At 36.2% G+C, this 22301-nt stretch overlaps 1 protein-coding gene and 1 pseudogene across 1 annotated transcript; both read right to left on the reverse strand.

Moving 5' to 3' along the window:
• Positions 1-6593: 6593 nt before the first annotated feature.
• LOC124437276 lies at positions 6594-8237 on the reverse strand. The gene is made up of 3 exons (XM_046987270.1): positions 7886-8237; positions 7254-7675; positions 6594-7112 (listed from the first exon to the last, which is right to left on the reverse strand). The coding sequence occupies exons 1-3, from the start codon at positions 8235-8237 to the stop codon at positions 6594-6596; spliced, it is 1293 nt and encodes a 430-aa protein (XP_046843226.1).
• A 5170-nt stretch (positions 8238-13407) lies between these two features.
• On the reverse strand, positions 13408-21978 carry LOC124437277 (annotated as a pseudogene).
• Between the last annotated feature and the right edge of the window lie 323 nt (positions 21979-22301).

Raw genomic sequence — 22301 nt, forward strand, 5'->3', positions numbered from 1 at the left:
GCATAACAAAAATTGATGTTAAGAAACTATTAATAGCCCACCAGTAGCTTTCTCGTTTACACTATAGTTAAGTTTTTGTTGTATGGGTGCCTCTCTTCATTCAACGACCAAAAACTAATTCAATAATTCGTACTTCAGTCAGCGACTGACAGTGAAACGTTCAACATGGCGTATGAAATACATCCAACAATTGTTATAGTTACTTTTCCAATTGCCATATTTGGTATTATTGGCAGCTCTCTTGTTATCACATCTATATTACGACGACGTAGTTTGTTGACAAGCAACTACTACTTTGCTGTTCTACATCTTGCAATTTGTGATAATCTTTGGCTGGTTGTATATTTTGTGAACCTCACGACGAAGATTTTTAAGAGAGACGTTGCGTATGATGAAACATTTTGTCTTTTTGCTAAAACAGGATACTTTTTCGCCGTTGCTGGATCCTTTATGATGTTGACTATTACAATTCTACGTTATCGTGCAACAGCATATCCTTTTAAGCCTCCAGTCAGTAAAAGAAAATTGAAAATCATTTTTGCTACGGTTTATTTTGTATCGTTCATATTGGGCTATGTATTGTTTGTTCCAAATTGTGTGGAAAACGATGACCATTTTGTGATCATTAAAATTCAATACTATATAATTATGTTAGGCTCCTTTCTCGCCACTGCAGCAATGATAGTAATTTATTTTAAAATCGCAAGAGTACTTTTTAACAAACAAAACAATTTCTCAATTTCACATTATCAGAATGAAGTAACATCTTCATTCAGCAAACAAATACATCGTCGAAATCGTAAATTAGTTTTTGTTTGCATCACGACAGTCCTCTTCTACGCAATCGGACACATTCCTGTCTCCATCGCATTCTTTGTAGAAACAAACGATTATTATTCATCGTCTGTATTTTACGACGTTGCTCTACTGTTTAGAATTTTCACTACGCACGTAATTAATCCTCTTATCTATGGATTGCTGGACAAAAAGATTGTAATGTTTTGGAAAAATTGGCGAAAAAAGGAGACAAATGTTATGCTGGATGCTACTAAAGCAAAGAATGTTGCTTTGCTTGGTGAAAGACTGCAGCTAACTAGGCATACATTAATAAAAAGTAACTAAAGGCCAAACCACAGAATAATAACAATACAGAAGGGTCACTACATTGTGCACAGCGTCCTCGCGGCCATTACTCCAGCAAGATACTAATGGTTTTTCACTTCTTTCCACTCACTGCAATAACGTGATGTCGTGTCATTTAGTGGTTGGAGACAAGTGAAAAGCAATAAATATCTTCCTGCAATAATGGCAGCCAATGTGCAGGACACAACATGCGCGAGTACATAAACATAAAAAATTCCGACGCGAGTGACTATTTTGTATATTCCATATTCTGTGGCCAAACATTAAACGCTTTTAAAGGCAACTTGAAGGGGATTTTACTACATTCACTTTGTCTCGAGTTCCTAATAGTTCTGAAATAAAAATCCTTTGAAAATTCGTGACCCTTAGCCAGCAATTTAGATATTGTCGAAATCAAAAAATATACTTTACGCAACTGGTAAAATTCCAACTGCCATTGTATTTTTAGTTCAATCGTTCGTCATCAGTCATTCATCAAATTCTAGAAGCAAAGAGCTTTTGTCTTAGTAATAATATATGTAACATACATATGCACGTAGCTGGTAAAATTTTCTGCACCAGTGAGCTTATAGCGATGGCCATTGAAATCATGGTAATACGTAAAGGACTTCTTTTGTCGTACAACCAGCAGATGATTTGCTCTGTTTACGCTTTCCAGGGAGGCAGATTGGTCCTTAAGAGTGGATGTTTAAAGCACTCGACTAAATCTGCTTGCCATCATAACGTAAACATAGCCATTTGTCTGTTTTTCAACAAACACCACTACCTCAAAAAGAATGAATATCCAACTATAAATGCATTTGATTATGAGGATTCTGTAATCTTAGTGAATTAAAATACATTTATCTTTCATTATTTTCACCACTGATTCAAGTGAGGATCATAAAACACAATCATCAATGCTAATATGACGAATATAAACCATTTTCAGTTCTATTGGAAAAGATCGAGGCAACGTTTAGTAGAGTAGAACTTTCGACGTGCATGCAATAATACTATCGATCATATTGCTAATCAATTGTGATTTAATCGACAGCCAACACTTCGAAATAACTAAATCATTGAATGGCCATGAAGCAAGTCTTGTCGTAATTGACGCGATGAAGATGATTGCGACAAAATGAAATTGATTTGTCTCGATGTTTAAGTGTTTTGGGATTTTCCATTGACAGTGTTGTGGTGTTAAACTGAAGGCCAACTGAGATATCAATGTTTCTTAAACTTTCTTCACTTTGAAGGAATAATACCATCAACACATCGCTTGTCTTTAAATATGGGCACCGCTATTTTTCGTTAAAACGAAATGAAAGCGGAGGGAAAACCAGCGGATCCAGCGAAAAACCCTCTAATCGAAAACAGATTAAAAAGTAATAAACTATACCAACGTTGAGCACATTTTTAAGATCCAAAAGTTTTACAAGAACTTTCTTTTCAATGAGCTATGATGATCCCAATGATCTATGGTACTATATACTGACGTACACGCAAAAAATGCTTTGAATTCAGATAAATTAAATGCAAACAATCCATGCAGATATAATGCCTCAAGAGCATGGATAAGCAATGAAATCATCCCGTGACTTCATGAGCAGCCACAATTATAAAACAGCTTAACATTGTTTCAAATTTTGACATTTTCACAAAATTTTTACAACTTTGTTTATTAAAATAATTGGTCATAGCTGGCTTTCACTTGCAAGTTATTTCCTAATGTTAATTTTGATAAAACTAGTTGACATTAGAAAAAGCTTAGCACTAAATCATAAGTACGAACCATTAATCTTGATCCTGTTAGACAATAAAAAAACAAAGTTTTAAACAAGTACGTGTTTAACAACTTACCAATGTTTTCTACAATCGGAACATTCATAAAAAAACAGCTCTACTAAAGCATAACAAACGCCTTCATCTACAGGAATCAATTATCTACATTGCATGATCCTTGTAAAATGATGAGTGCTCAATATGGCGGCTCTGTCTTTTCTGGCTTTAAATTCATTTCATGATGCGGATCCATGCAAAATACATATCAATGACTGGAAAAGTTTCTTTGCTTACCCTATCAAAAACTTAACACAGCGCACAATCACCATGAATTTTCCCAACACAGCAAAAGCTATTTCATTTGAATGAAGCAATGCATCTGTATTTATATGCCTCACTTTGCAAAGCATCGTATGAAATATATGTTACATTCTCATCGCTCAGAGAGTTGCCATCGAGAAACCATCAAAACAACTTAGCTGATAGCTGCATATGCTGAACAAGTTTTTTTATCGGAAAAGATATATTGGCAGAAAGTCGGATATTTTTAAATGAATTAAAGCCTACCTCGATTATAAATGAATTTATGTTCAAAGAGAAGAATTTCTTCTCCTGAAGATGGTTTCTCCACAAATTTATCTCTTCTTGTACTTCAACTTATTTCCCTGGTGGACGGATAAAATTTCAGCACAATAACTTCTCTTATTCTGTAACGTTAGGTTCATAGCTTGAAGATGGATAATTTTAAGTACGTTGAGATGAATATGTCATCAAAGCTTCTATTCTGATTGGTTCAAGAGGATCATGCCGCTTCTCGGGAACATTTAAAATAGGCTCATGGTTATTTAAAATACTAAGTAGCGATGATAAAAAAGGGATAAACCAATTATATGACAGTTGTGTGAGTAAATGTTTATGATTGGTTGAAAAAACTAGGTAATGATCAACAGCATATATAGAAATGAAAACTGTAAAGAGCAAATACAGCATTTGTATGTCATTTAGGTAAAAACAAAGTTCATTAACGCGCTTGACAGTTCAAATACATAAAGACAAAGTTCAATTCTTGCAACCGTTCTCTTGAGATTTACCAAACAATGTTGCTCGCCCACGTCGGCTGGAAACCAGCAATAACACTGATAAAATATACTTTTGTATCATACCTCCAACATGGCTGAATTGTGTGAAGAATAGCGACTCACCCTGTTGACTTTCGCTATACAGAACGCATAATGAAATGTCTTATTAAATGTACTCGTTTGCCATATTGATGTAACAAAATGCTATTGAGCTTTATCTATACGTAATTGAGCTGTTTAACGCGTTAACTTTGTTCTATCTAAGTTGAGCTAAAACGTCGCATTTATTTGAGCCGAATGCATAAAACCAAAAAATGAGATAAAATTTCTAATTATGTTTTGTTTTAAATGCATTCGGCTCATCTAAATGCGACGTTTGAAACAGGCCTAAATGACATGCAAATGTTGTAATTGTTGTGTTTGTCACCATTGTTTCATTGATCAAACAGGAAACTCCATTCTCTTTAAGTAGATGACCTTCATAAAAGAATAGGAAACAAAAATGGCCACTACAATAAGCAGTTATGTGTACGCATATCTTATTGCACATGTGACTGCAATTACGGTTATTCCGAAAATTGACCTCCGTCTCAATGTCTTCGAACACGAATAATCACACAACAACTTTGGTTTCTTAAACAATTTTTATTCTTACTCCTCAATGTATCTCGCTTCTCTCCCTCGTCTCGCCTCTCTCACTTCCGTTCTCTGCTCTCTCTACTTCCGTTCCACTCATGTTTTTTATATTGTTCCTTATTGTCCCCAACGTACCCGAATGTACAATTGAAACCCAACACAACTTTAACATAATTTGCAACACCCTCCCCCACATGTGACTACGAATGAGTCACATGTTATATCACTTTGTCTCGAAGTTTATTTCATTCCTGTTCCATTAGCTCCTGATTTATCGCCTCCGCCACCACAGCAGCTTGTCGTCTTGGTCTGAATTCTTTGGCGTTCTCTCGCAACTTCTTTTGATGGTTGCTGACGTCGAAATGTAATTCTAAAGGATAGATCATTTGATTGGTCTCTCAAGAGATATTTTTCCACACTGAAGTGACTTTTCTCACAACTCCATCCCTTCCACGGATCAACATCGTTACCTTTCCGATCTTCCACATATTTCTGTTTTCATCGCCCTTAATTAAAACGATATCTCCCTCTTTCAGATGACATTCGGTTGCTGATTTGTTAACTTGATTGCTTGGCGTAGACTTGTTAATTATTCTCTGCCATCTGTTCCACAATTGGGTTTTGATTTTGTACAAATACTCTGCTCGCTTCCGTAATTCACCGTCCTTAATGTGATGACTCTCCACTTCAGGGATGACATTCGTCTGTTGGAGTACGAACGAAGATGGCGTCAGTACGGGGAGTTCAACATCATCTTCTACATAGCTCAATGGTCAATTAGTCATGCAAATTTTTTCTACGTCCAGAGCAACTTCTGCCAGTTCATCGAATTTCAGAAGTCCTTTACCAACGACTCTGTAAAATGATGATTTGAATACACCGATCAATCGCTCAAACTGGCCTCCCCACCAGGGTGCGCGGGACAGATTGAATCTTCATTTAATGCTCTGTTTACTGAGCTCGCTGTGAAAACTCTCGTGAATCTCTTACATCTGTAGTATCTCTTCTTTTGCTTTTTGACTAGTCGACGAAGCCGAGGAACCCAATACTATTCTCGGACCTTTGCCATCGTAAGCATAACTCCCCCATGGAGTGTTTCCAAGTGTGCATCTTCCACTAACTTCACGGTGAACAGTGCGTCATCAGACAAGTAAATAGGGAACTCTCCTTGTATTCGACCGTGACATCTTAAAATATTATCATCGTCGGGTTGCACATTTAACTGAATAAGGTCCGTTTGAGACTTTGGGTTTTTGCGACTCAGGCTTGTACCATTTTTATCCATGACATGTGTTGCTCTTCCACTTCCTCAAATGTCAGTGGCCCATGCTTTCTATTATCTCTGTTTTGTCGAGCATTATCGTTTCACCCACGCCCCAATACGAATCGCCTTCCGCAATGAATGTTTTCCAAGAATATAACTGAATATTGCAAAGTCTGACCACTGGATAGCCGTGCTCAAAAGTACTCTCGTCGCCTTTGCTTCACTTTGGGAGTCAGTCGACGGTTTGACTATAAGATCTGGTGGCCAAAGACTACGCTCTGATAGCCAGGCAGGACCTTTCATCCACATCTCGGTCAGTTTGCCACCTCTGCTTCCGAGGTCGGCCGGATTGTCGGTTGTTGGCACATGATGCCACACGATCTCATTAGAAGCTCGGATTTCTGCCACTCGATGCGACACGAATTGTTTATAATCCCTCTCTCCTTTAATCCACCATAAAGCTACAGTACTATCTGAACAGCAGTGTTTTCTGTGTGGAATGTGTCTCAGCGCATTGCTAGCATTCGAGACCAAATTTGCGGCCATATGACTTGCAACAAGCTCTAACCTCGGGATAGTCAGTCCTCTTTTGGCAAGTCTTGATTTCGCGGCCAGTTATTCCTAAGTAACTTCAGATGGTTGTTTAGCGACCGTGTAGACGACTGCGCACAAACCTTAACCGCTGGCATACCCAAATCCATGAATCTCTAAGCTACAGACGGATTCTTGAAACGACAGAACCGCTCTTGGCACGGTCCCTTCGCTTGGTAAGGTGTTTCTTCCCACTTCTCCCAACTCTGCTTCAATTTACCAATCAATTCTGCGTCCCAGGGTAATTTCAGGTCACACACCTCTCGATAGATTTGTTTGCCTTGCAAAAGCAGAGGGGATGCAATTCCCATTGGATCATAAATTTTCGCCAGTCGACTTAAAATGTTGCGCTTCGTTGGCGATTTCCCACAATGTCCTATTTGTACACTTAACGTATCTTTCTCTTTATTCCACGTTTTACCCATGATCTTCGTCTCAGTTGGCTGCACCCCAAATTGTTGTTTGGCCGCTGTTTGCTCTTCATGATTTTTGTTAACACTACCTTCATCCAACTCTTTTGCATTTGATGCCCACTTGTGAAGGTTAAAGGTTGCGTCACCCAGAATGTCATTAGCTTCCAATTTCCTTTTTCGTGCGTCATCCACATTGCATCCTCCTGAAATGATGTCATCAACCTACAGACACCTTCTCAGAGCCTCAACTGTGTCTGGAGCTTTGCTTTTCCAGTGATCCAAATGTGTTTGGAGAACTCCCCCAAGTAGGAATGGAGAAGAAACCAATCCAAACAATACTCTTGTGAACCGTAGTACTTCTACCTCAGCCTGTGGATTTGATCGCCAGTGAAATCCTAAAGAATCCCGTTCACTTTCGCGAACACGAATTTGGAGAAATGCCTTTTGAATATCCCCGGTGATTACAACAGGAAAACTTCGCGCTCTTAACAGCACTTCCCACAGCTTGTTATTTAGCGTAGGTCCCGCGTACAGGCATTCGTATAAAGAAGGACTTTCTGGTGAAGCTTTTCCTGATGCATCGTACACCACTCTCAGTTTAGTAGAATGCGCTGTCTTGCGTACGACTTCTTTGTGAGGTATGTAGAAATCATTACCTTTTGCTAAGTTAGTTGCTGGTTCAACTATGCTATTGTGCTTTTGGTGTTGGATTACTGCGTTGTAATCTTCAGTTAATTTCTTTCGCTGTAATCGTCGCTCTAAAGATTCTAACTTTCTGATGCTTCCTGTTTTGTTCGATGGGAGAGGTGGAAGATTTCCGCGCCATGGAAGACCGGTCTCTTACCAGCCCTCCGGTGATCGCGTTAATTGCTCTTTGAATTCGTTATACACCATTGATCGGTCGTGCTCAGCAGTGTCTGCTAGGCCCAGCACATCTAACCTTCAGAGATCTTCGTAATCCTTCTGCGAAATTTGGGTAAGCAACATCCTTTTACTGTTTGGTTCCACACCAGGGCTCATGGCAAACCATCCGAGTTTTGTTTTTTCTGCAATTGGTTGCCCCTCAGTTCCCACTAGAGGATTCGTGCGAGTTTTTATCCGTGCATATTCTCCGCTTCCCAAAACGATATGTACAGGTAATTGAGCTTTTTGATCATTATCAACAAATTTTGCATTCTTCAGGTGTTCAAACTCTCTTTGTAAGTTTTCATAGTGTGAATTGTCCACTGTGAGTAACTCTTCTTTCTCCACCTTGATCAACTTCACCTTCATTGAATAATCACTGTCTATTGCTTCAACTTCCCCTTCATAGATTTCCAGTCTTGTTGTTTTTGATGTTAGAAGCATGTCAACTTTAGTGGTTTGTGTCTCAATTGGTTTACCCTCAGCATTGATGCAAGTTTACCAGATATGTATGAGCTTCCAGCCTCGGAGTCGATCAATGCAAGACATGTAATTCCATTTATCTTGACAACAACAATGGGAAAAATTCTTTCACCAGTACATCCATCTGTAGTCAACACAGTCTGACCTGTTTTTGGTGTTTCTTCTCGATTAGCGACATCACATATGCTCCTATGGTGTTGTTTGGGGCAATTTCTGCATGATGACTTTCTGGGGCAAGCGTTAGCATGATGCTGTCCTGCTGTACAGTTGAAACAAAGTTTCTTTTTGACTAATATTGCTCTTCTCTCCTTGACAGTACTGATTACTTTACATTCCCCCGATTTATGATTTCCTTCATAGTAGACGCACATCCCCTTTTCTTTGGTATGAAAGACTTTCTCTGACCTTCTAGATTTCCATCCAGGTGTGTCTGACTCTTTCTCACAGACTGGATTTCACCTGGTACACTGTCTGACTGCTTCAGTAAGCTTGGAAAAGTCCTAACTTTCTCATTCTGGATCATTTCTCACAAGGTCCCCACGTATGGCTGGGAGTTTGTCTAAAGTCATGGAAGCATTTCCATGGACATCTTTCAGTTCCAAAGCTTGGACACTGTGATTTAACTTCTTACTAAATTCGGCAATCTTTCACGGGTTTGCTCTGGAGATATGAGGCAAGTCCATGATCTCTTTTATGTAAGCTTTTATAATTTCCGAATTCTTCCCATACTGATCTTTTAAAATTGACTTCGCTCTATTTATCCTTTGGTGGTAAAAGGTAATGATTCTACTCGTCGCTTAACTTGGGGCCCAAGGAAACCACACAGATATGTGAATTTGTTGATGGCAGCTATATTTGACTTGTCCACCGTCTCCGTAAATTGCCCCAAAATCTGGGCCAATCCATGTATTACCCCTCAAATTTCGTAATATTTATTTTTGGTAATCTCACCGACATACCTTCATCACTTATTTTTGAGTCCCCGGACTTTGAATTTTGAATTTTTGCATTTATTTGAGCCTTTGTTTCTTGAAGCTTTTTTTTCAAATTTAAGTTGCTCCTCGCGAGCGTGATTTTCCTCTTCTAATTTCCTATTGTTCAGCCAGTGTTGTAGCTTGTTTATTTTGTCTTCGGCTTCGCTTATTTTTGTTTCGATTTCCGCATTCCAATCGCTGATTTCTTCAAGGTCGTTTTCTCTTTCGATTTTCGTTGCTTCTACAGCTCTTTTAAAATTGTCAGCTTCGTTCATAGTTGTTTTGAGTGCGTTCAGTTGTCGTTCGATAGTTTCTCGCTTTCCCAAATCTAATATTTTAGCTGTTCTTCGAGCAGATAACTTTAGTTGAGTTAATTTTATGTTGACTTTTGCTTCGTCGTTAGCCATGTTTATATGGGACGCGTAATATCTCGTACGAAATTTTCACAATTTATCACAATAACAATCCTTCGTGGGTAGGTGCCACGTATTCCGAAAATTGACCTCCGTCCCAATGTCTTCGGAACACGAAGAATAATCACATTAACAATTTTGGTTTCTTAAACAATTTTTATTCTTACTCCTCAAAGTATCTCGCTTCTCTTGCTTCTCTCCCTCCTCTCGCCTCTCTCACTTCCGTTCGACTCATGTTTTCTATATTGTTCCTTATCGTCCCCAACGTACCCGAATGTACAATTGAACGCAACACAACTTTAACATAATTTGCAACACGGTGTCCAGTCAGAAGAATTTACCAATAGTATTACTGAAATAGCAAAACACAGCCAGAAATCTAATTAAATTACTATACAGCATGGAGTTGCACAGTGAGGTCATTCTACTGTTTATGTATTCATTGCTCTCTGTTTGCAAGCAATCCTCTTGAATTAACTAAGCAGTAACGTTCGCATATGCTCGACAGGTGCCCTAAAAAAACATTAATAAAGTATTCGTTTACCTAGAAAATGAGATAAACTTCCCCCATTATCTTTTGTTTTGCATGCGTTCGGTTCATGTAAAGTTCCCCGTTTATGCGTGTGTCATCGGCTTTCCCAAACCTGGGGACCCGAATCTTTGGTGGGGCCTTTGAAATTATAAATTTAAAATTCTGCACTATTTCCCTAACCTAAGATTTTTATTACTATGCAAAGTGCCCAACCTTATGTCCCCACCATTCATTTTTGGTATAATCAGGCAAAAAATGTTTGCAAGATAGTCATGATACAAGTTCTAATTATATTTAATTTCCTCGGAATACAAAGCCTATATAATTATACAAAACATTTCTTAAAAACAACTAAACACTATTATGAAGTATTTTTCCCTAAACACAAACCACAAATTTATTGTTCCATTGCATCTGCTTCCCCCTGATTTACATCAACGCATACTCCGTGAAACCACTGGTAGCAGCCATCACACTGAGCTATTAAGCGTTCTTCTTCCTTTCGGCAGATACAATAAACTTTCTGTTCTGTAATCTCAGGATCCGCTGTTTTTTCATCATTCCTTCGTTTAATAAACTAGGCCTAAGACATTCAACATGGCCGACGGACAGATTTCAATACCGTGCCATCTCAAATAGTCCGTGTGAACGCATAATAGGCGTCTTGTTTTCATTATATAAGTTGATTATTGTGTGTTCATCTTTAATTTTGCTTTTTTTATAAAATTAAGATTCAGCAATAAAGTATGAAAGCGTCGTATTCTATTTGATTTGAGCATTAAATTTGTAATAAATTTCTTTCGCTCGCTGTGAGATAAATCATCCGCAAATTAATCCCTCTAGAGAGGACTGGGCTTTAGCGTCGCGTGTTTGTTGCGTCTGTATGAAAAAGTTAAATTTTGTTTTTAGATTTTTGATCAGTGCAAGCACTTTTTGAAATTTAGCCAAGAAAAGAAGGGGTTAAATTCAAGAAATTTAATTTTTAGAGTACTTAAATGTGCATTTATACGAGGTCTTAATGATTTTACTTAAGTTCTTTGATAAACATGCTTTTTATCATTAAACGTGTTGGATAAGCTGAACTTCTGCTCTTAATCTGTTTAAGCCACAACACCTGCCGTAAATATAATGACCTGTTCTCAAGTTAACTCTATAAAATTGAAATTAGGAATAAATATATATTTATTAAACCGCTAGTGTCCACAGTGACAAGTGCGAAACAATAATATCAAAGTCAATCTATAAAATGCTCGGCCCTTAAAAGGCTTTAAAAACCGCCTCCTAAAAACAAAAAAAAATTTACTAAAAATATTAATCATTCTATGTGCATTGACCGATGTCAAACATAATTTCTTTATATCATAGAAAGGTTTTTTAATTATGTGAGCTATTTTAATGAATTTTTATGGCATGCTTTAATATTTAGAATACTTTGGTCTTGCTGACGTGAGATCGGAACGAAGTCAAACCGGTACCAACTCGTGTCGGTTACAGTATTATTTATAGTAAATGTTTGCACGGCACCATTACGAAAATGATACAGAGCGGTCTGAAGTCGTACGGCCATCTGAACCGATCCCACTGAGTTCAGAACGGTATTAATTGAAACCGGCATCAATGTAAACTCAAATTAATGCTTAGGCCAGACTGAAATGGCAACAACCTTGCGCCCAAATTGCAAAAACAAAATGGCCAGCAGGTGTAAATCTAGCCTGAAAAGTAACTATGTAAAAAAGTAACAAATGTTTATTTTCATTCCGGTTTTGACTTCGTTCCGGTCTCATGTAAACAGGGCCTTAGTTAACCTGCTTTATGATTTGACAAGATTATGGTGTGAATTTATATCGGAACGTTATCTTATTTTTAATAGTAGCATGTTTTTATCACTTAACTTTGTTTTGGCTAAAGAGAAATGAGCTACAATAGCCTCAGTTGAATTTAAATTTAAGTATCTGCAAGACGAAACTAAATATATAACATGTAGCAGCTTTGTTAAAAAACATATCATTTTTCCACTTCATTAATTAGAAGCTATTATAGCATGCATTTTAATATGTGAACTCTACAATAAAGCTAGCAATTAGAAACACAATCTAACTATTTGTATATACTCTTCAAACACGCAACAGACAGTAAACCTAAAAAATGGCATATCAAAGGCACATAGCTGTTGTCGTATTTACGATTCCTATCGTCATATTTGGTATCATTGGCAACTTTCTTGTTATCATCTCAATATTACGACGACGAAGTTTGTTGACAAGCAACTACAACTTTGTTGTTCTACATCTTGCCATTTGTGATCTTATGTTGCTGGTCAAATTCTTTGTGCACTCGATGACAAAACTTTTTGAGAGAAACGTTGAGTATTATGAAACATCTTGTCTTTTTATGCAGACAGGATACTTGTTTGCAGTAGCAGGAGCTCTTATGATGTTGATAATCGCAATTCTACGTTATCGTGCCTCTGCATATCCTTTGAAGACTCCTATCAGCAAACGAAAATTGAGAGTTTTTTGTGCTATGGTTTACATTGTATCGTTTATACTAGGGTACGCAATATATAATCCAATATGTGTGGACAACGGTGAGCATGGTGCGCTTGTTAAAATACACCGTTTTGTATTCATCTTTGCTTGCTTTCTTACCACTTCTGCCTATGCAGTAATTTATTACAAAATTGGTCGAGTACTTTCTATCCAAAAAAACAATTTCTTAACTTCACAAGATCAGAATGTAGCCACCTTCTCGTTCACCAAACAAAGATATCGTCGAAATCGTAAAATATTCTTTGTTTGTGTCATGACAGTCATCTTCAACACAATTGGAAATATCCCAGTCACTATGGCTTTCTTTGTCCACATGAAAAGCGATTATTTATCGTCAGTTTTTTTCGACATTGCTGTATTGCTTAGAGTTTTCACAACACATGCAGTTAACCCCTTTATCTATGGATTGTTGGACAAAAAACTTCTCATTTTTTGGAAGAACTGTCAAAAAAAGAAAGCGACTATTATGCTTGCTGCTCCCATTGAAAGGAACGGGTGAAACTTTTAGAAGAAACCACTGTATGGAGTTTCTTGAAAGTGAAGAGTGTTATTTCGGTTTATGAACGACGATAATTTCAATAAAGAATAATTTCGATTTATGTAGTTCCACTCTGCTGCTGTTCAAGGATTGTACTCAATAGTTTACTATCCTATAGTAATGCCTTAGTCAAAACGTTTACAACTGAAAACAGATCTTCCCATTGGTAAAAACGCACAATCCTTGCCAGTGGTCTCAGTAAGCGTCAAAACGAGTGGTAGGCTGCCTCCTTCACGAATGTAGTCAGGCTCCACGCTATGTACTGAAATGAAAAAAGTGTCTGGTTGACAAAAGTGATTTAATAATAGACTGATGTCTGAAGTTAATTTAAACTGCATAATCTGGAGAAAACAATGCAATCGTTTCATATCGTTTGGTATTCAAAAGTTGCTTAAATTGTCAATGTTTTGATGTTTAGTTTGAAACCATATCATTGAAATGAAAATCCAATAAATGAAAAAAACCAAGTGGAAATAATTGGACTTGGTATTCGCATTATATTATGTATATCAGGTTACTCAAAGTTTAGAATAACTGGCGTACGCAGTCATGCTTTGTCTTATTTTCTTGATTTAGAGCATACCACTTAATATAGCCAACTTTCCAGCTTCAAACACTGGGTTCTCGACTTCTCCGAGCCAAGCATGTGAAGCCCGGTGGAGTTAGTCTGACTAAATGGATGAAATAACTAGTCGATGTAACTCAAAGAAACTTGTTACATAAATCATTAAGCCCATATAAGTCTTATGACACTAAAAAGCAATAGAAGATTGCTTGAGATTTTCAATCTTCATCAACACCTTTTTGTACATACGTCATGACATTTGGACTTCATCTTTGTCTGTGAACATTTTTAAGAAGATCAATAACTAACTATCCAATCACTTCAGGATCTTGATCAGGTACAAGACGAATTAAGAACTTTCCTGTCACCTTAAGATAAAACAATGTGAAATTCAGGTAATTTAATCAATAAACATGTTACAACAAAAAAAAAACAAGAAAAACAAAAGCAAAAACAAGAAGGACTAATAAACAACAACGACAAGCGCAACAGTAAATGAAACGCCATCGAGGCCAACTATTAGTAACAGATGAGATGAGCAACATGCGCAAAAGGTTGAAAATTATTTAAAACGAGTCAATGTATGTTTGCCAATGGATAGAAGTGTAGCCAGCCTGCAAGTCCTGCTATGCTATGTAAATTTTAGAGCGTTTACATTATTTATTTCTTTAGAAATCTATTACGTTCACAGTGATTGAACAAAGAAAAATCGACATAAAAGGACCAAATTTTTGGCTGGCTATGTCACAGCCAAAAGAAGGGCAAAGATGTTGCATTTGTATTTGTACTTGGGAAAAAACATACTGTAAAAGCTTGGAGATATTTTACTAAAGGTATTTTAACATTTGAGAAAACCTCGAATGCTTTGCAATCTCTGTGAGTCAAAAAGGAACAACAAAATCTGCAGTAGAAATAGCAACAATGAGTTGCATTTCTTATTGCAAAAAAGGGTCTGTCTTTTGCCAGACGAAAGAACGTTAAGATCCCACGTTAACGCATAACACAAGAGAAATGCTATCTTACAACATGCTTCTTAACAATTTTATCAATATGTTTCGTTTTAGTTTCATCAATTTAATTGAAAAACTTTAACATGCTGCGGCCTCAAATATTTTTACTTCGCATGGTATGACTGTTTTATCACCAGGACCAGAAAACGCATTCAAATCCTGCAAGAAAAACAACACATGCTTGCGTGATACTATTCAAAAAACCAAAAGTCTGGGCCATGACGATTTATTTCCTAATCCAAAGTTCAAAATCATTGAGATTTGGAACGACAAAACAATATTTTAATATCGATTAGCAAAACAATATTTCCTGCCATAAAAGTCAACTCAACTAACCTATACTGCATTTCTTTAAATCTCCCTACTTTGTGAAGTTCTCAGCGTCATGCAGGTGTGAGCTAACGTAACTGAAACTTTATATTTACCATGAATGGATAATGATGGATATCTCCAGTGCCTCATCAGTGTACTTTTTTGTCAGTAGTTGCCAACCCATGAGCATCGAATTCTTCTTTAAACGCCATCTTAAAGGAAAGAAATTAGCAATATACGCACGCTGAAGGCACGTTGAAACTTAAGAGGCACGAAAGCAAACACGACAGTTTAAACACCCATCGAGTAATCGTTCAGGATCTTCATCTTGAGGATCTTTACTATGCTTAAAACATACTGACCATGTCGAAATCTAAATTCTCGTACAGTGCATCCTCTTGAGGTGTCACATCACGAACGGAATCATTAACACCAGGTATCAAGATGTTTCCCTTTTCATCAATCAATGTTGACAACAATGCAACCACGTCTGACATAGCCTCGTACCTACGTTAAACAAAGTTTTAAACCAAGCGTATTATATGGTGGTGAGAAAGGAAAACACTATAAGAAAATACAATCTTCAAAATTTCGTGTAAACGCTTCATATCAGAGCTTTTTTTAAAACAAGATAACAGTTTGCAGTGGTATATCGATTTTATTCCAAAGTCAACGAAGTGAATCTGAAAATTAGTTACACAATACTATTTACAAAAAATAGCTATACTGAATAAATTAAAAAGCAACGAGGTCTTTAGATGGCTACTTTAGTTATTTTGATATGATTATGGAATAAGTTGACAGGGTTTATGCTGCTTTTTTGTCCAACTTTCAAAGACTTTTCAATAAAGAAAATATAGATTTTCAAGAACGAAAATTTAAATGTTTGCAATGGTAATCCCAAAGTACCCAACAACAGTTACTTACGATTTAAAATAAATACAACAAACGGCCTTCTTAAAAGAATTTTGTTTGAAAAGAAAAAAATACAATGGAGTCAAAATTTAATGAGTTTTCAAGGAGTTTTGGCTCGTTTTCTCTTTTCAAGGGGTTTTGAAGAGCATTTAATATTGAGTGTTTGATTCAAGGGCTTTTCAAGGAGTTTAAGTAGTTGTAAAATATACAAACGTGATGGCTCTATAGATTATCTTTAGTCACAGTATCATCTTAAGATGAACAATACGAAGAAGTCTCTTGTACCTTTTCAATTATGTCTGACGTATCCGCTACAATTCATGATTGAATTGACTTTCTTCAAATCGCTTCAAGATATTTCAAACTGAACGGAAAGGAAGTTGATCGATAACAAGTGATGACAATAAGATAAACAACTTAAAGGCCATAACCATGAAACAGAATGCAATTTTTTGAAGGAATTGTACTGCAACGTGCAAACGCGAAGCAAGTCGTAGTTACAAGCCATAAAGGCCTAAGACAAAATTTGGAGATGTCATTTAAGCTCGTGCGCATTGCCTCGCGTGATTTTAATAAAATTCTATTTTGCACTATTGTAGGACAGCTACTCATAGCACAGTATAAAACATACGTTCATTGTTTCACAATTGTCTAATGTACGGGAAAACTTTTAACTGCATAAAAAAACTTCGTAATTTATCAACAATATCTTCAAAGCAACTTACACAGGTACAACATGGCTTCCAGAATGTAGATCTTTCGCAGCACAATTCACTTTGACATGGAAATAAATCATGCCTCTATGGAAGAAACACAAATAACCGCTGAACAGATGAATTTTTAATTAGCAGCAGATTACTCAGTAGGCTAAATGGGCTGAAGTCCAAAGGCCCGGGATTTCGAGAGGCTTGTTGTGTCTGGACGAGAATTAGTTATTCTTTTCACCACTTCTGAGTAGTTGAAAGCTTTTAATTTAGACAATTTATGCTGTTGAAAGCCGTACTGTCTACATTTCAAATGCACGATGTTCAGAACTCATGAAGTAGTAGGTTTTCCCAGTTTGAACTTTAAATTTATTGCTATTCCTTAAACTATGAGTTACAAACAGAAAACGGAAATTTTCCAAAGCAAAGAAACGTAAGGAACGCAAACGTCATCAAGAGGCTTAACTCCCTGGGAGAATAAAAATCACTTAAGGGCCCACAACTTTGATAGAAAACAGCGTTTCTTTTTTGTATTTCTTTCTACAAGACGACTTAAACGGTGATTATATTTTAGCCATCATCATGGCTGACAAACCTATCGACAAAGGTTGAAGATGTCTAACTTACCGAAGACCATAGGTCAAACAAGGTTTTGAAGTACCAAGCCAATAGTTGTCGGATATAGCAATGAAATTGACATCCTGAAAAGTTAGGGTATGAAACGATAACTTGATAATCTTACTTTCCATTTCATCCCGAAACTGACCTTGAAAAAGAGATCTTTTTCCTCCTTGATAAGATCAGCCACACCAACACTTCCTCATTCTTCCATACCTTCAAACACAAACTGCAACACGAAAAAATTTCATGAACGGATTAAAGAAACAAACAGGCCTACATGTACATAAAATATCATTCTATAAAAAGAGCAATAACGTCAGCTTCCTTGAATCAACTGCCTTTGACGAAGCTTGCAAAAACTTTCAATCATTGTATTGACATTGCAATAAATACATTTTTGATAATATTTAAAATAAAAAGCAGTAGACCTGCATGCACAGGGACCGCGGAGAAGGGGGCAAGGGAGGCAATTGCTTCCCCCCACTTTTTTCAATATTTCTTTCGTTGTAAAGTACAAGAGTATAAAAATCCGCTTTGGCAAATACTTACATTTAATAAGTATGGATGTTTAACAGTACTTTATGTCTTACTTATGATCAACTTTCATTTGTAGTTGACATTAGATTGACCAATTATAGCGCGTTCAGACTAATTGCTGGAGTTCGAAGCAGGCCGTTCACACTACGTAGTAGCTACCAACTAGCTTCGTCTATTTATAATTTCATGTTTTTCAATGCAAACAAGTTTTAAAATCAGGTGTCATCATTCATATTGGTGCCCGTGCCCGAGCATCGTACTTGCGTACCACCCATTGAGCTGTAATAACAACTGGAACGGTAAGTCAGGAGGGGAAATTGAAGCCAGATGATGGCAGCCATGTAGGTCGCTCCAGTCCTTTTGTAAACAAAATGGAATTTTTATATTTATAAAACTTTAAAAGTAAATTTTGCTATACTTTTTATAAATACAAATAAATTTGAAGAATATTGGTCAAGATTACATTTTAAATACATAACACTAAGCTCTTGTGCTGTATGTGTAAAGCATAAAAAGTGAGAAAAGAAAAAAAAAGACGTTCATAAAATGAGCCGGTAAGCTTGGTACGTGTTGTTAAAAGAAAACAATAAATAAACAAGGCAAATTGTAGGTTATCAAATGAAATATATCACTAAAACAGTTTTAAAACTAAAAGGACGTGAATCATACACTATTAGTTTTATAAAATGCTCTAAATATTGAAATAACTTTTGCCACGTTTTCAAACTTCCAAGAAGCCAAAACAAACGTTAGTCGCTATGAAAACAATCAAAACCACTGTTCAAAACACGATTTATTTCAGGATGGAGTTGATTGAAATTTAGCTGTATAATTGGCTTCAATCATCACGGGACAAAACTACAGTTCCAGTTTATATTAAAGTTTACTGGTAATAACTCTTTTCGTGGTGGCCAGACGTGAGCACACAGACACAATCAAAATGTTGTGTTCACATTGATATCTATGCCTGAGCACCGTGCCAGGGCACTCAGTCTGAACACACTATAATAAACTTTACAAACGAAATCAAACAAACTTTGTATATTAAATGATTAATGATAAAGCTGTTAAAACAACTTTAGCATAGTGGGAACAACAATCCGAGGACAACACGCATGGCGTTTTAAGAATAACGTTGTTAAAGATAATATGCACTTTACAATGATTCGATCCATCAAGAGTGCGTCGACATACCTTCAAATTCAAAGGAATAGGAGTGTTTGTTTTTGCATTTAATCATCCAAGGACAGGTCCCTATATTGGCATGAAATAAATAATGAACCATTTAATCTAGAAGATCGCTGTTTTCTCAACACCACCGATGATGATTCTGCTTATACATTTATTCAGTCGCTACGTCCTTGGAAAAAGCCTTAGGATAGGACAGTGTTCTGCACGACATTTTAGGACAATTGATACGAATTTAACAATTTGGTTTTGTTATATTATAAGAAGTATCTCTGGCTAATCTGTAGCTAGTAAATGTCAATATCGTTTGGCTAGTGTCTATAATTGTCTCGAAATTTAAGACTTTTAATTGCCATAACACCGCTGTGTTCATATTACCACGATGCCCTACAATGTGCGACTTTAGAAATTTATCACTCAAAGAAATTTTAGAATGCATTACAACTTTCCTATTACAATGACCTACCTTATCGTCAGTCAATCCACGACCAAACATTTTGTCGTCAACAATTGCCAATTCAAAGGGTGATCCCAGCCATCTGTCTATGTTAAAAAGAAAGATTCGACTTCTAGGTGCAATATTGAGCTGTTTGAATTTTAAAAAGGAATTTAAATGCGATAAAAAAAATGAAAATCGAATATTTTTAGGTCAGATATTATTGAAATAGTTTATTCCTTCGAAACTTGATTTAATTCTATCTTAATTCTCCAAAATAGCGATGAACCTGTTTCAGAAACTTTAGCATAGAATTATACACAGCCAACATTTCAAAAACGAAGCAAACTTTTCATTCTCAAACTGCTCGAGTTTCAGCAAAAATGAAGAAACAAAAACACATGGACACCATTTACATCAAGGAAAAAGCATGATATTTCAAGCATAAATGCACAACTAAAAAATTTACATGTCACCATTACAAAACATCACCAGCGGTACAAACATGCCATATAACGCTGCTACTGTAAACACTGCTGTCACGTTTCGCATGTGCAAGGTCTAAGAAAAGTGCTTGAAAGAAAGTGCAACTTTACACACCGAAAGCCAGAATTACGAGAGGCATTTAGAATTTCCCTTGATGTAATTGAAAGATTTGGAATCAAAACTTTCAAAAGTTCGATCGGAACGGTGAAATAGCCAATCATGCATGAAGAAAAAGCTCTAACTCCAAAACTAAAAGAATTTCAGAAGCCAAAATTGATAATTTTCAGCTAATACTCACAGTTTTCTTGTTGGGATCATTGCAAATTGAACCTAGAATGACAGGTGGAAGCCTCGCGTTCTCGCCAGGATAATTTGGGTCATGACCACGATCTTTTAGTACGACTGATATTCCTAAATCATTTTGCATTCTCTAGATAACAAATGGACTTGAGATCAAAGTGATGTCTGATTCTCACAAGAAAGAAATATCTGAGATGGAAAGCTGAGACATAGAGTGGATTATTATATCGCAATACTGATGCAACCGTATCGATCATTTGGAAAACGAGCTCTCGATTTTCCTTTTTGGACGATACGCTCTGAATAGCAACTGCATTTCGGAGACCAACTTTGAAATTGCACTACACAAAAAAGATGTCATCTTAAGTGATTTATAGCAGGGTGGACTCTGTGTTATAAAAACAAAACAAAAACAATTTTCTTGTATAAAATATCTTGCAAGCAAAAGAAACTATATTTCAGAACACTATTTTAAAAACAATTGTCGTAAGCCTGCTGGTATTCGACGAACACAACGTTTCTGAATTACAAAGAAATCAGTTTAAAGGAACGGGTGATCTAGAAAAAAACTCAGGTCAAAAAAGGGAAATGGTTTTGGAAACTTTGGGCATGTTAGAACTGCTCTCGTACAACCTCACCCATAAAATGTAGTAATTAAACTTAGATAGTCCAGAGAGCACTTCTCCAAAATTAATAACAAAAAAATACAAGATAAAAACCTCGATAGACAAGCCAAAAAAGGCGAAGCAATTCACTTATAATATTTAACGATATTTCTTAGTCTTAACAATATTTTTTTTAGAAATTCCATACAATAAAATGCCTTTTCGATCTAATTTTTTTGCCAGATCTTATTTGCTAATTGTCATGTAAATTCAGCAGTCGTGAAATTTTATGAGTCACAAAATCGTCGATTATATTTAGTCATTCAAACCCTGCAACTATTACAGCATAAAAGACTTTTTCTCCTCTCCGGTGAGTTTAAGAAGTTTTTTGAGAGTTCAATGTCTGTTGAATTACCACGTGGTCATCGATGTACCTGTAAGAAAAGTGAAAAAAAAAACAAACATAAAAATTTTAAATGTACGTTAGGTCATTGGATTACACTAGTATACTCGACTTCAATATTATAGAAGATAGACTGCTACGAATGGCTAAAATTGCGTTTGAAACGCTAAGTTGCCCAAACAGTTTAATCGGAAAAGTAAGTTTTGAAATAAGAGGGCTCGACGAGTGCCTTGAAATGTTGGATTAACGACAGTCAATCTTGATTAAAAGATATATGAAGAAACAACGAATGTGACATTTTTGTTCACCAGATATATATAAACATTAAATTTTTTAACGTTTATTTCATGAAAATTTGTAAATAAAAACAGAACTGAAAAATATGCGCTATATACAGCAAATGAAAAAAATCCCGACGTATAAAGTTCTCGGTGCCACACACATTCAAGTCCACAAATAAGGATTAACTTTCACCCGCCAAAAGCTGCCTGACTTGAAATTTTATCAAAATAGAACTTCTGAATATTGATACTTTCAAAAACTTGCTTTTTCAGCTCTTGAATGCACTTTATCTGACTTATTTCAACCAATCTAAACTTTATATTATTAGACATTGCGCAGTTCACAACACAATTAAAGAGTTTGTTAAAAAAACGCCATTTGACTCAATTATTTCATTTTTAATTGAAGTAACATCATACTTTTTTAAAAAAACTAATTGATGTATTTGAGACTCTATGCAGCAAACTTTCTTACATATTTTACAGGTCATGATAACAAATTCTTACTTGTTGACAGCGTCCAATTAATGATAGACCAGACATTCTGAACAGCAACTCTATCTGTGACTGGAACGTAAGCTTCAAATTTTCTAAAAACGACCAAAATTTGAAAAGATGAGACAATCAAACTCCCGAGTTACAAACTTCAGTTCTAC

The sequence above is a fragment of the Xenia sp. Carnegie-2017 genome, unplaced genomic scaffold (assembly GCF_021976095.1).
Source record: "Xenia sp. Carnegie-2017 unplaced genomic scaffold, XeniaSp_v1 HiC_scaffold_16, whole genome shotgun sequence".
Classification (NCBI taxonomy): Eukaryota; Metazoa; Cnidaria; class Anthozoa; order Malacalcyonacea; family Xeniidae; genus Xenia; species Xenia sp. Carnegie-2017.